This window comes from Zootoca vivipara, chromosome 2 (assembly GCF_963506605.1).
Source record: "Zootoca vivipara chromosome 2, rZooViv1.1, whole genome shotgun sequence".
In the NCBI taxonomy this organism is placed as follows: domain Eukaryota; kingdom Metazoa; phylum Chordata; class Lepidosauria; order Squamata; family Lacertidae; genus Zootoca; species Zootoca vivipara.
This window is the reverse complement of record NC_083277.1, coordinates 48,803,124-48,816,523: the sequence shown is the minus strand read 5'-3', so window position 1 is coordinate 48,816,523 and position 13,400 is coordinate 48,803,124. Positions and strand designations below refer to the sequence as shown.

The 13,400-nt window shown below is 41.5% G+C and overlaps 1 protein-coding gene across 1 annotated transcript in view; it reads left to right on the top strand.

Moving 5' to 3' along the window:
• SLC6A11 (solute carrier family 6 member 11) overlaps positions 1–13,400 on the top strand; it is a 91,314-nt gene that overhangs the window by 62,542 nt on the left and 15,372 nt on the right. Inside the window, exon 8 of the mRNA XM_035106212.2 lies at positions 12,158–12,261. Coding sequence (XP_034962103.1) covers positions 12,158–12,261 — 104 coding nt within the window. The remainder of the gene's footprint in view (positions 1–12,157; positions 12,262–13,400) is intronic.

Sequence of the window (13,400 nt, the reverse complement as noted above, 5' to 3'; positions counted from 1 at the left end):
GTTGACCTCTGAGCTCTAAAGCCTCATTGTGTCAATGAGTGACTGCAATCTGTTGAGAACTACATGGCCGAAGGCTTTCCCCACAGGGAGATCCCATGGTAGTTGTTAAAGTCATGGTGGTCATATTTGTTATTGTAGAGGGTCACAGTGCTGGAGTCATGCATGTCTTGTGGCATGAATCTTTGTTCCCAACATTGCAAGAGGAGGCCGTGAAGCTATGTCATGAGGGAAGAATCGAAGCTGGCTTTCAGCGATTCTGCCCTGCCCTGGGGCTTTACCTCATGCCTGAGAGTAGATGGCATACTTCAGCTCATCAAGGGAGAGTCTGGATACTGTCAGTTGCTATGATGTCAGAGACCATGCTTTCCTGTAAGTACAATTCTAGATAGTGCTCAGCTCATAACTTCATCTGCTTGCTGTGGTCTGTGATGCTCTCTCCTGACAAGGTTTTCAGCGGCGCAGTTTTCCTGACTGTTGGTCCAAAGGCTTTCTTCATGCATGTGTACATTTTGCAAGTGTTGCTAGTGTCATCAGTGAGTTGAATGCTCTGACAGAGCTTTAGGTAGTATTTGCTCCCCTGATGATAAAGGTAAAGGGACCCCTGATCATTAGGTCCAGTCGTGACCGACTCTGGGGTTGCACGCTCATCTCGCATTATTGGCCGAGGGAGCCGGCGTATAGCTTCCAGGTCATGTGGCCAGCATGACAAAGCCGCTTCTGGCAAACCAGAGCAGCACATGGAAACGCCGTTTACCTTCCCGCTGTAGCGGTTCCTATTTATCTACTTGCATTTTGACATGCTTTCGAACTGCTAGGTTGGCAGGAGCTGGCAGGAGCTAGCAGGAGCTGGGACCGAGAAACGGGAGCTCACCCCGTCGCAGGGATTCGAACCGCCAACCTTCTGATCAGCAAGCCCTAGGCTCAGTGTTTTAACCACAGCGCCACCTGGGTCCCCCTGATGATATAAAAGGGGAAATAAGTTATTACCCCTCCCCAGCTGAACTGGGAGAAATGAGTGCTTTGAAAGAGTGAAATGTGTCAGTTGCTAACCAGTGTAACAAGAAACAATTGTTAGCTGCAAAATGAGCCCGCTTCAAACAATGGAGCAAGAACCAGGCTTGTTTTAGCTAGACATTTCTCCCAGCTGAACTGGGAGAAATGAGTGCTTTGAAAGAGTGAAATGTGTCAGTTGCTAACCAGTGTAACAAGAAACAATTGTTAGCTGCAAAATGAGCCCGCTTCAAACAATGGAGCAAGAACCAGGCTTGTTTTAGCTAGACAGTTTATATTTACTTTCTTCCTCACCAGGGTATCGCCCCTGTCCCATTATGTGCCTTCCTTCTCTCCCCATTTCTTCGCTCTCCAACTGTATTGAAACTTCCTTTGGTTTTGGTGTAAATTGTTTTCCTCTAATCATTGCTGCAAAATGGAATAAACAGTTTTCTATTTTGTTATATTCTTTTAAAAATGAAATTGATTTAGCAAGTAAGTTCTCATGGAAAGATGGTTGGTAAGGAGGAGGCAAAGCTGTTGTGTGGCTGCTTAGCAGCACCTTTTGCAGATCATTCCCTTTTTTACAACTTCAGACCTTTTGTTTTGTTGTACACTTCAGACCTTCATTGTTGATATCTGTATTTTGTTATAGTCCCATTAACCATTTACAGTACAATTAGTTTATTTGCAACAATAAACTATGTGAATGATGGTGAAAACGGCTTTTGCTATGTGGGTAAGGTTTTCCTATGCTTTCAGTGTTTCTTTAAAATTTCATCAGGCAGCTAGAAACACATGAAGGTTAGTTGCCTGTCAAAGTAGATCAGTGACTGTAGAGCTAAGCTAGTCTCGGCCTCCTCCCAGAGGAATGGCTCGGTTTGTTTTGGTGAGCTGAAATGAACCTTCTATTTGAAGAAGTGGTGAAAAGAACTGAATCTCAGTAAGTGCCAGCAACTCTTCAAACATTTGGGCTTTGTAGACAAACCACCACACCTTTCATGTATGCTTTTTCTTCTAATTCCCAGTTAAGCAGAATGCCTGCCTTTCACCTCAGGCATTCTCTCAAAAGATGAAGTGGTGAACATTCTTTTCATATCAGGAAAAGAAAGGCACCTTTAAGTTTATTTCAGAGATGAAGGTTAGAGCCATTAAGAGCAATGCAGCACTACTCAGGTGCAACACTGGATAAATTGGATGGTGGTCCATCTGCTGTCCTATTTGGATGAAGATTTCCCTGCTTCAGTGGGCTACACTCTGGTACTACAATGTATTAAAAGTTGTACTACTTCTGAGGATGGTTTAGAAACTACAGCCCTGCCAGTATTCCTGGCTCAGCCTCTCACCCTACTGAGGGGAAGGAACTACAGCCCCATACACCCCTGTGTGCAGTAATGATTTGTTCTGCTCCATGCATCTGGTCTATGATTCTGCAAAGCGAAATTGCTTGTGAGTGTGTGGCCAGTACTGTAGTGGTAGTGACAGAAATGGAATGCCTCAGATTCACCAATGGAAAGCTTGTATGCATGCAGGGATGATTGCTTCCAGGGGTCAGCAAACTTTTTCAGCAAGGGGCCGGTCCAGTGTCCCTCTCACCTTGTGGGGGGCCGGACTATATTTTTTTGGGGAAATGAACAAATTCCTATGCCCCACAAATAACCCAGAGATGCATTTTAAATAAAAGGACACATTCTACTCATGTAAAAACACACTGATTCCCAGACCATCCGCGGGCTGGATTTAGAAGGCAATTGGGCCGAATCCGGCCCCCGGGCCTTAGTTTGCCTACCCATGGCTTAACATGTGTGCTTTCAGCTTCTGCTCATGAAGAACATGGCAAGGAATGTAGTAAGGGGATGAGGAAAGAAATGAAAAGTAATGAAAGCAGTTATATTTTGCAGCATGGAGCTCCCTCTTTCCTTGTGAACCTGTGTGATGTACTCTTCTTTGCATGCATCCCCAGTTGGGAGTGCTGTTGGGTTTTGAATGTGGAGTCCTTGAGGCAAGGTATAAGAACAGAATCATAGAGTTGGATGAGACCTCAAAGTTCACCCAGACCAGGGTTTCCCAAACTTGGGTCTCCAGCTGTTTTGGGACTACAATTCCCATCATCCCTAAACGCTGGTCCTGTTAGCTAGAGATGATGGGAGATGGAGTCCAAATACAGCTGGAGACCCAAGTTTGGGAAACCCTGATCTAGCCCAGGCATTCCCAAACTGCGGCCCTCCAGATGTTTTGGCCTACAGTTCCCATGATCCCTAGCTAACAGGACCAGTGGTCGGGGAAGATGGGAATTGTAGTCCAAAACATCTGGAGGGCCGAAGTTTGGGGGTGCCTGATCTAGCCCAATGAACTGCTGGTGCAAGAAATCCACTGCTACAGAAACCCCAATATGTGTCAATCCAGCCTCAGCTTTTAAAAGTGAAAGGAGAGTTCACCAGCTTCTGCGGCAGCCTGTTCCTCTAAAGCAGGGCTTTCCAAGCCTCTCTGTCCAGCTCTTGGCTACAGTTCTCACTGGCCCTGCTTGCCAGCCCTTTTAAGTGCTTTTAGTCAGAGGAAACTTGCACAAATTGTTTAAAAGGCAATCTGTCTCTCCTACCTCAAATAAGTAGTTGTGAATTTTGTTGGTTGTAGCACCTCTTGTCAAACTTTTACAGTTTCAATGGCGAGATTAAAACACTTGATGTATCTCTTTACAAATACTCCAAGACATTGGGCTAGATGGACTGTTGCCTGACTCAGTATAAGGCTTGAATAATCCCAGGTTCCTCAGATCAGTACGTTTTTGTGTAGTATGACAGCCTAGATTGTGCCAAGCTCAAACATCCAAAATAAGAATGTCATAAATCTCTGTCTTGCCACTGGGAAGGTTTTGGTTTAGAATGGTTTTTTTTAATAGTCTGGCCAATGAACAGCCTACTTTCTTGTTTTCCTGTGTGCATATAGCTATCAGGGGGGGGCGGGTAGAGATGTGGGAGAAATTTGATTCAAGTCTCATTTAAAGCTGGATCTATCAAATTCACACTTTCCAGAAGGATATGCAATCCCCCATGCTTTAAAATTTGGGATAGTAAAATTAGGGATAGTAAAATTCAGATAAATTCGCCAACTATTGTTTTAAAAAATGCTTACATTAGGAGAAAGTGTTGCTGAAAATGAATATATTGGTGGAAAAGACATAGCATTACATTAGGGGAAATTGCTTGCAAAAACTGCAAATAAGAATGTGCTTATTAGGAGAAGTTTGCACTAAAATCCTGGTGGATTTTCATTCGGATTTTAAAAACAAACAAACAAACCCAAAACCACAAATTGCAGTGAAATGTTGAGACCTGAATTTAAGATTAGAAAAATGAAGCGAACTGAAATTGACAGGTCTTTCAATCCCTAGTCAGGTATTCATGGTTTATGCTAGACGTTTTAAAGAAAAAATGTTGACGCATCTTCAAGCTAAGTGGCTAGAACATAGGATTGCAGAAGGGCTACATGAAGTTCTCCCCTTTTTTCGCTAGACGCAGTCACTCTGGCAAATGACTTCCTACATTGGTTGGCACCACAAAAACATGACACAAGTGTGACTTTTCTTCCAATAAAGATTTTTTTAATTTTTTTGCTTCATTTAACGATAGATAGGTTCCTACTAATCATGCCTGGACAAATTAGCATTTAAATATGTGTAAAGTATTTTGAGTTATAGTGCTTGGTGCTGGAGGCAGCAGTGAATAAACAACAACAACAAAACTTCAAGTATTTAGGCCCTTCTATCCCTCAGTTCCTTTTTCTCATAATGAATATGCTGTATTCATTGGTGTCTGTAAGTAACATTAGCAGAAGGTAGGAGAGGGACTGCTTAGCAACCCACAGAAATCCCAAAGAGAGGTGGAAAGGAAGTGATTTTCATGTAATTATTCACTGCTACAAAAGCTGTTGTCAGGTAGACACTAGAAACATAGCTGTTTTATTATTCCCCTAACCTACTTTTAATCTTTTGAGAATCACTTCCATTAAAAGAGGGGGAAAGAAAGGGCTTAATTCAGCCATTTTATGCCTAACCATTTAAGTTCTGTTTTCTCCCCTAATGAAGCCTCTGCTTACAGAAGCTGTGTTGTTGAAAACCCCATGGTAGTAAAACCTCAGAAACAAAATGAGTCCTGTATCCAAATACTGCACATTTGCTGCTGTTTATACACACAATGTAGAGTTCATATTTTGTGTTGCTTTATTTTCCTGTTGAATTACAGCATTTAAGGGAGAGGCAAAGTGAAGGTGTAATAAGATTATATGTAAACATAGTAATGAAAAGCTTAGATTACTGTGGTGAAAGGTTAAACATACTTATATTTTATCATGCTGGAGCACTTTCCGCACTTAAGACTCCACAGAGGGCACAATTTAAGTTTTATCAGTATGTTTGCTTTTACAGTTTTCAGTGAATGCTGAAGATGCACCTCTTTACCCTGACCTTTGACCACTGAGATGTTCGTTTTTAAGACCGACTCTATTTTTGTGATTTTTTCAATTGTAAGTTTTAAATCCATTTAAACAGTATTTTAAATTGTAGTCTACTCTGGGACCTTTAAAACAGCAACAACAACCAGCAGCCCATAATTTATGTAACATCTCAGCGACAAAACTCTTCTTAAGCAGAGGAAGCATGTCTACTATCATCCTCGCAAACTTAGAGAAAGGCTCAGAGGTATAAAAGAATTTTCAAAAAAGATTTTTGTTTTCAACTTCAGGAAAATTGCTATTTAAAATGTAAATAATGCCAAGACTCATCAGCAATAATGCATAATTTATGTCAGTCTTCAACTAGAAAATGATTATTCATTCCTTGATGGAAATAAGCATAGTAAACAGCTTTCTCTATCTGGAAGAGTCTGTTTTATATAGTAGTAAATCTGAATTTCATTATAAGTGCTCTGGGGTAGGGGGAGGGAAATGTTGTTGTTGTTGTTGTTGTTTAGTCATTTAGTCGTGTTCAACTCTTCGTGACCCCATGGACCAGAGCACTCCTGTCTTCCACAACCTCCCACAGTTTGGTCAAACTCATGTTGGTGGCTTCGAGAACACTGTCCAACCATCTCGTCCTCTGTCGTCCCCTTCTCCTAGTGCCCTCAATCTTTCCCAGCTTCAGGGTCTTTTCCAGGGAGTCTTCTCTTCTCATGAGGTGGCCAAAGTATTGGAGCCTCAGCTTCAAGATCTGTCCTTCCAGTGAGCACTCAGGGCTGATTTCCTTAAGAATGGATAGGTTTGATCTTCTTGCAGTCCATGGGACTCTCAAGAGTCTCCTCCAGCACCATAATTCAAAAGCATCAATTCTTCGGTGATCAGCCTTCTTTATGGTCCAGCTCTCATTTCCATACATCACTACAGTGGTACCTCTGGTTGCAAACAGGCTCCGTTCCGGAGCCTCGTTCGCAACATGAGCAGTATGCAACCCGCGTCTGTGCTTCTGTGCACGTGCAGGTCGCGATTTGGAGCTTCTGTGCATCCGCATGACGTCATTCGATGCTTCTGTGCATGCGCGAACCGCTGAACCCAGAAGTAACCCGTTCCATTACTTCCAGGTTCTGAGCGTTCGTAACCCGTGTTGTACACAACCCGCAGCATTTGTATTCAGAGGTATGACTGTACTGGGAAAACCATAGCTTTAACTATACGGACCTTTGTCAGCAAGATGATGTCTCTCCTTTTTAAGATGCTGTCTAGGTTTGTCATTGCTTTTCTCCAAAGAAGCAGGCGTCTTTTAATTTCGTGACTGTTGTCACCATCTGCAGTGATCATGGAACCCAAGAAAGTAAAATCTCTCACTGCCTCCATTTCTTCCCCTTCTATTTGCCAGGAGGTGATGGGACCAGTGGCCATGATCTTGGTTTTTTTGATGTTGAGCTTCAGACCATATTTTGCGCTCTCCTCTTTCACCTTAATTAAAAGGTTCTTTAATTCCTTCTCACTTTCTGCCATCAAGGTTGTGTCATCAGCATATCTGAGGTTGTTGATATTTCTTCTGGCAATCTTAATTCCAGTTTGGGATTCATCTAGTCCAGCCTTTTGCATGATAAATTCTGCATATAAGTTAAATAAGCAGGGAGACAATATACAGCCTTGTCATACTCCTTTCCCAATTTTGAACCAATCAGTTGCTCTGGGGGAGGGGGGGAGGGAAATGCTGAAGTTGGGCTAAAACATGTGTATAGCCACTAATATGCAGGGAACTTTTTTTCAAACATTTATTGTGTGTGACCTATAGATGAATACTGCAGAGGAAGTGTGCAGATTATATTAATATAATCCATCTATAAAGTAATTAATTATACATTTAAAATATAGAGGTTGTTCTCTTCTATTGAAACTCAAAATTTTAATGGTTTCAGCAAATTTCTGAATCACACATTTAACTGTAAGAAATTGTTATCAGTCACCAGAAATCATGGTATTCAGTTTAATGTAATGCATGTTATACTTAAACTCATAGGGAGGAACAAAATAATAATAATAATAATAAATTCCTTTCAGTAGCACCTTAGAGACCAACTAACTTTGTCATTGGTATGAGCTTTCGTTTGCATGCACACTTCTTCATCTTCATAGGGAGGAATTCAACATAGCGCTAAGTGGGGAATGCACATGAGGAACTGGGTACTCATGCAAGGGGACTTTGCCACATTCTCCTTTTCCTACACCCCTCCGGCCTGTTCTGAGGGTTTGCCCAACTCTGCAGAGCAGATTTAGGGGGAAAGTCCCATTGTGCAAGTAGAACTTGTTCCACAACTGCAACAATGTTGTTGAATCTCACCTCCCGGTTTTAGCAAAATCATGTTCATCATACCCTCTTCTGAAATATTAGCTGAGTGTAAGGAAACAAAAATGGAAGTTGGCAAGTGTCCACTTTTTTGCTCTTCAAAATATGGCAATCATACCAAATGAACATCGCTTCATCACATAGCAATCCTTCCTGTATTTTATTGACCCCTTGTAGATTCTTATACTCACTGAGGAATGTGTTTGTGAGCATTGCTTTCTGATCTTTGCAATCAACACCATCAAATGTACGTTCCAATAACATGCTTGATAAATTTGTTAGATCTGCTAGATTTCCTTGTTTGTAATATTTTACAACCATGATATATAAAGCAGCTGGCAATGATGGCATGTTTCAAAGATATCACTTCATCTCTTCAAGTCACTTCATTACATTCAATAGATCCATTGTAGTTCCAGCTTTGTAATTGGCAGCTTTGTTGTGATCATTTTTTAAAAAAAGAAGTTTTGAATGACTTATTTTTACCACCCCCTTTCTCTGGAGCTTCAAAATATTATATACAATAGTTTTTCCTCTTTCCAAACCTATGGTAAAATCTACAGGGCTGGTGTGAACTGACTTCCTCATCCCACCCTCTTCATAGCAGCCTCCAAAACCCCACCGTGAGGATTCAGGAAGCCTGCTGAATTGGGAGGGGAACTGAGGTGTGTTGGGCTGATTAGAAGGGGGGGATTCTTTAAAACTGAGCGGAGGCTTCCTCCCCAAACTGAACTCCTGTTTGGAGAATTTGTTTATGCAGAGTTTTCAGAGATTCCTCCCTTCTCCCCCTGCGGCCATGGAGTATCACCTTAAGGGAGCCTGGGCAGTGCTTTTTGACCATAATGGGCCATGACGTCCCCCTTGAGTGGTCCTGGTGGTCACCCAGAGGCACTGCACGATGCAGGGTGACCTTTAACCTTGGCTAACCCTGAAAAGACATCTACTGTCAGGATAGTTGATTTCAGGATACACACCAATGACTACGCCAAATCAATTGACACCTGTAATTAACAAAGTTATGGCCTTTTCAATGCACCTGTCCTGTGTCATTTGTTGATGTCACTATGGCACCACCGCTCCTGGCTCTACTCGGCTTTGCTGGGTGTGGTGGTTGTGGCCACAATGACGCCATGGCAGGGCTGGTCTCCCTTCCTCAGTCTTTGGCACAGTGGGAGGTGATGCTCCTGGTTCCTCTCGCTGCACTGGTGGCTAGCTACTTACTTGTGAGGCCAATTGCAGGTGAGCTGGGGGTATGGCTGGGAAGTGGACCTAGGGGAGAAATTATTCTCTGTGGTTGACCTCCTGGCTAAGAAAGCTGACTGCACTCTGGGTGTCACAGTTGGCCAATGCTCTGTTTCCCACCTTCCCTTCCTTATTTCTGTGCTTTCTGGGCTGCCTGAAGGTGAGCAGGCATGCCTTTGCTGGACCTTGCTATGGGTTGCTTTCGGTCTCTGTATTTGGGGCCAATGAGAAATGATTCCTTGCAGATGTGTTGAGCCCATCTGCGTGTTTCACCTACCTCATAGCCATTGTCACAACGTCTTGGCAAAAAAGGCATTGGGTTGGATCCTTAGTCCAGGCGGTGCACCCCTGTCCTATGGTTGTGGGGTATCCCCTTAAGAGAGCCTATGGGGTGCTTCTTGTCCAGATGCCCAGCTCAGGGTCTAATGGGCCACAATGTCCCCCTCAGGTGTTCCTGGTGGTCACCCAGAGGCATTGCATGTTGCAAGATGACCTTTAACCTTGGCCAACCCTCAAAAAAATATCTACCATCAGTTGGGATGTTTGATTTCAAGATAGACACCCAGTGCCTACACCAAACCAGCTGACGTCTATATATAAAGTTGTGGCCTTTTCAACCCCAACACTTTTGTCATGTGTCATTTGTTGATATTGCTGTGGCATCACTGCCACTGGCTGCACTGTGCCAGCGTCCATAATTAGATGCACGTGACATTCCTCATTTTCTTCCATGGAAAGTACATATGTCCCTTCTCAGTTCTATGGCTGGTACCCCCTCTGAAAAGAATTAGACAAAAATGGCTTCAAAATGATTTCTTCAAATTCATTGTTCTTTCTTCTTCCAAAAGTGTGATCTCTGGCCTCGTCGCAAAGGTTTATGGTATCAAGCTGATCTAGTAGATAGCTTCCTCCCTATAAACTATGCAGATATTATTAGTAGTAGTAGTAGTAGTAGTAGTAGTAGTAGTAGTAGTAGTATACCGCCCATCATCCGTTGATTTCAGAGCACTTCACACCATAAAATACAAGATTTTTTTAAAAAAAAAGCATAATAAGGATACAACGTAATAAAAACAAGAACAAAACAAAATAATTATCTTCCTCCCCCCTCCCTCTAGCTATTTGGCAAATATGCCATCACAGCAATTCTGACATTTCAATTTTGCTCCACTGATACAAGTGTTAATTCCAAAGGTAGCTTCAGTATGGCATTGGTAAGATGTATGTTTGAAAATGCATTGTAAAAAAATTTGCTGCAATATCCCACCTAATTAAAGAATTGTGAGATTTTATTTCCAAGAGTTTGAGACCACTTTAGCCCACAAGTGATCTTTAAAAATCCATTTTGGTTTGCCATGCAATGTAGAGAACTGCTGTTGAACAAATGAGACCTCCAGACTTCTTAGTTAAAATGTGTTCCGTATCCATTTTTCTCACGATGAAGTAGAACATTTTACAGATGTAATAAGCTATATTTTACTCATCATGACAGCAGTGAAACCATTTTAACTTGTGACACAAATTAAATGTGATTGTACTAGTGCTTCAAAACAGAAACACTTCCACCTTTCAACAACTTGAGAAATCAGAGCCTCTTAGAAGTTACATGTAAAATGCATTTTATCTTTTTTATGATTTGGAGTTCCATGAGACAACTGGTAATTCAATCCAATTTCTATCTTGCATTAAGCATTTTGTCGTGAAATTTTAACGGTTAAATGATCTTCAAACAGAATAAATTGCTAGATAGGAGTATTATCCATGGTTGGATTTTTTTTGTTATATCTCTGGGTAGCTAACCTGTTTGCAATATTGCAAAATGCTTTTGAAACTCCCTGTAGTTCCAAATGCAGTTTCCTGTGATCGACAAAAGAAGCAGAAATGGTTTTACAGTTCATTGATGCTGACCATAACTTTTACATTCACTAATTCATCATTATATTTGTCTTTATTTATTTGACTGCATTGTCACTTATTTAGGCACTATCATGAAACCTTAGGGCAAGTTACTTATAATGAAAGCTGTTGACGATATTTTAGTGGTGATAGTACTGTATACTCAGCACAGAATAAGTTACAGTTCAGCCACATCTGGAATGCAGTGTCAGAGTTGGGTTTTGGGTAGCACAACTGGTTCCACTGCACTGGGCGTTGAGCCTAGGGGGCACCACTGGGTGTCACAGCTATGATGTAATGAACTGAGCAGAACAGAAGGCAAGTGACAAGGGCCACCAAATTTTGGCCTCGCACAGGGCACAGCTGAAATTTAAAGTTCAAAGCTGTATGCAGTTCTGGTTGCTTCATCTAAAAAAAAGAATACAGTAGCACCTTGGTTCTTGAATTTACTGTAATCTGTTCCGGGAGTCCGTTCGACTCCCAGAACCATCCGAAAGCACGGCTTCCAATTGGCTGCAGGAGCTTCCTGCACTCAATCGGAAGCCGTGGAAGCTGCATCGGACATTCAGCTTCCGAAAAATCCTCGCAAACTGGAACACTCACTTCTGGGTTTGCAGCATTTGGGAGCCGATTTGTTCGGGAGCCAAGCAATTCGAGTACCAAGGTACCACTGTATAGTTAAACTTGAAATGATAAAGGAGAAGGGGCTGGAGTTGCCATGGGAAAATGGTGGTGGGAAGTGCATGGCATGGAGACAGTGGGTATATCTATGTGACTCATAAAACCTTAAGAGTTGGAAGGAATGCAGGAATATACAGCTGACCCTTATGGGGATTGAACCTATGACCCTGGACTCACACTCCTAGAATTCAGGGTTAACTGATGAAGTGGCTTGGCAGTAGATTCAGGACAGGGAAAAGAAATTTATGAATTTTACTGTCAGAAGATGTAGCAATGGCCTCTGGTTTAGATTACTTTAAATTGAGGTGAAAACAAATTCATGGGGGATAGGTCTATCAACTGTGAGCCACTGCTGTTTGAACCCACTGGAAATGGTTCTGGATCATAGGTATGGTTCTGACACTGTATGGGTGACAAACAGCATAACGAATGAGAATAAACAGAATTATTATAACCGTTATATAGCCATGAAGGAAGTTCCTTATAGCCATAAGAATTTTTTAAAAACCTTTTTGAAATTATTGCTATATTTTGTGTTTGCAGGTCTGGGTGGATGCTGGAACACAAATATTTTTCTCTTATGCCATCTGCCTGGGGTGCTTGACAGCCTTAGGGAGCTACAACAACTACAATAACAACTGCTACAGGTAATACACGATAACAGTCATGTTAATTTTTTTTCTGTTGAGTGGTCTAGTCTGGCAAATATGTACATGGCTGTTTGAGGTACCCAACTAAATAATTGTGTATGTGGAACAACTTCTGTGAGTGCAATGGAATTTCCCCTCTCCCTGCATGCCCCCCCCACTCCGCCGCTAAATCTTTGCTGGAGGGTTGCAGGAACTCCCAAAGCAGATTTAGTGGGTGTGCAAGGGAAGGAGAGAAAGATACACAGAACTATACATTCACACATGCTTGAGTACTGTGTTTCACACAATGACATTTTAAGGGTTCTGAGCATTACTTGATCAGTTTACTTTTGAACTGATTTTTTTTAAAAAACGGTAATTTGGGAGGAAGAATTAATGTTCCATTATTAAAGTTATAGAGATAAATATAGAATAAATAATACATTAACTGTATTTTAGGTACATGCATGATGCATTCATTATACAAAAATTGACTAGCACAAATGCTATCATTTGTGAATATTTTTTCATGTACTTAGATTTCAGTCATATCCACCTACATGGGAGGAAGCCTCACTGAACAAGCTGGGACTTAATTTTTGAGTAGACATGTAGAGGATTGTGCTGTTCAGAAAATATATGGCCAAAGTTATGTCACCCAACCCCTTTTTTATGACAAAGATTAATCTAGAGTCCCACATGGTGGTACATTAGCATTGGTGCCATACTGTTATAAAATTGTGAATTTGTTCAGTATTCACTGTAGGTGTGGTGCCATCTTTCAGTACATTAAATTACATAGAATGGCTAGTGGTTCTGGTATGATATTTTGGGGATGAAAAATATACATAGTATACCCTTTGGAGAATCCTGGTTTTCTGAGTGTTTGTAAACTGGCAGGTAATGGATAGAACAAGAGCAGTGTCCATTTCATAAACATTTTGTAAAAGCTATAACCCACATCTTGTATTTCATAAAGAATAATAACCTTGTATTTCATAAAGAAATTTGAAAGTGGTGTATTGGCTCCCTCTAGTGTAAACGTTAATGCTTATCCCCTTTAACTGTAAAGCCTGCACATGATACATGCCCTTAATTCACCTCTTATTTTCATTTTTCATAATTCTAAACCATCATCTGCTTGTTCTTTCTTAAGA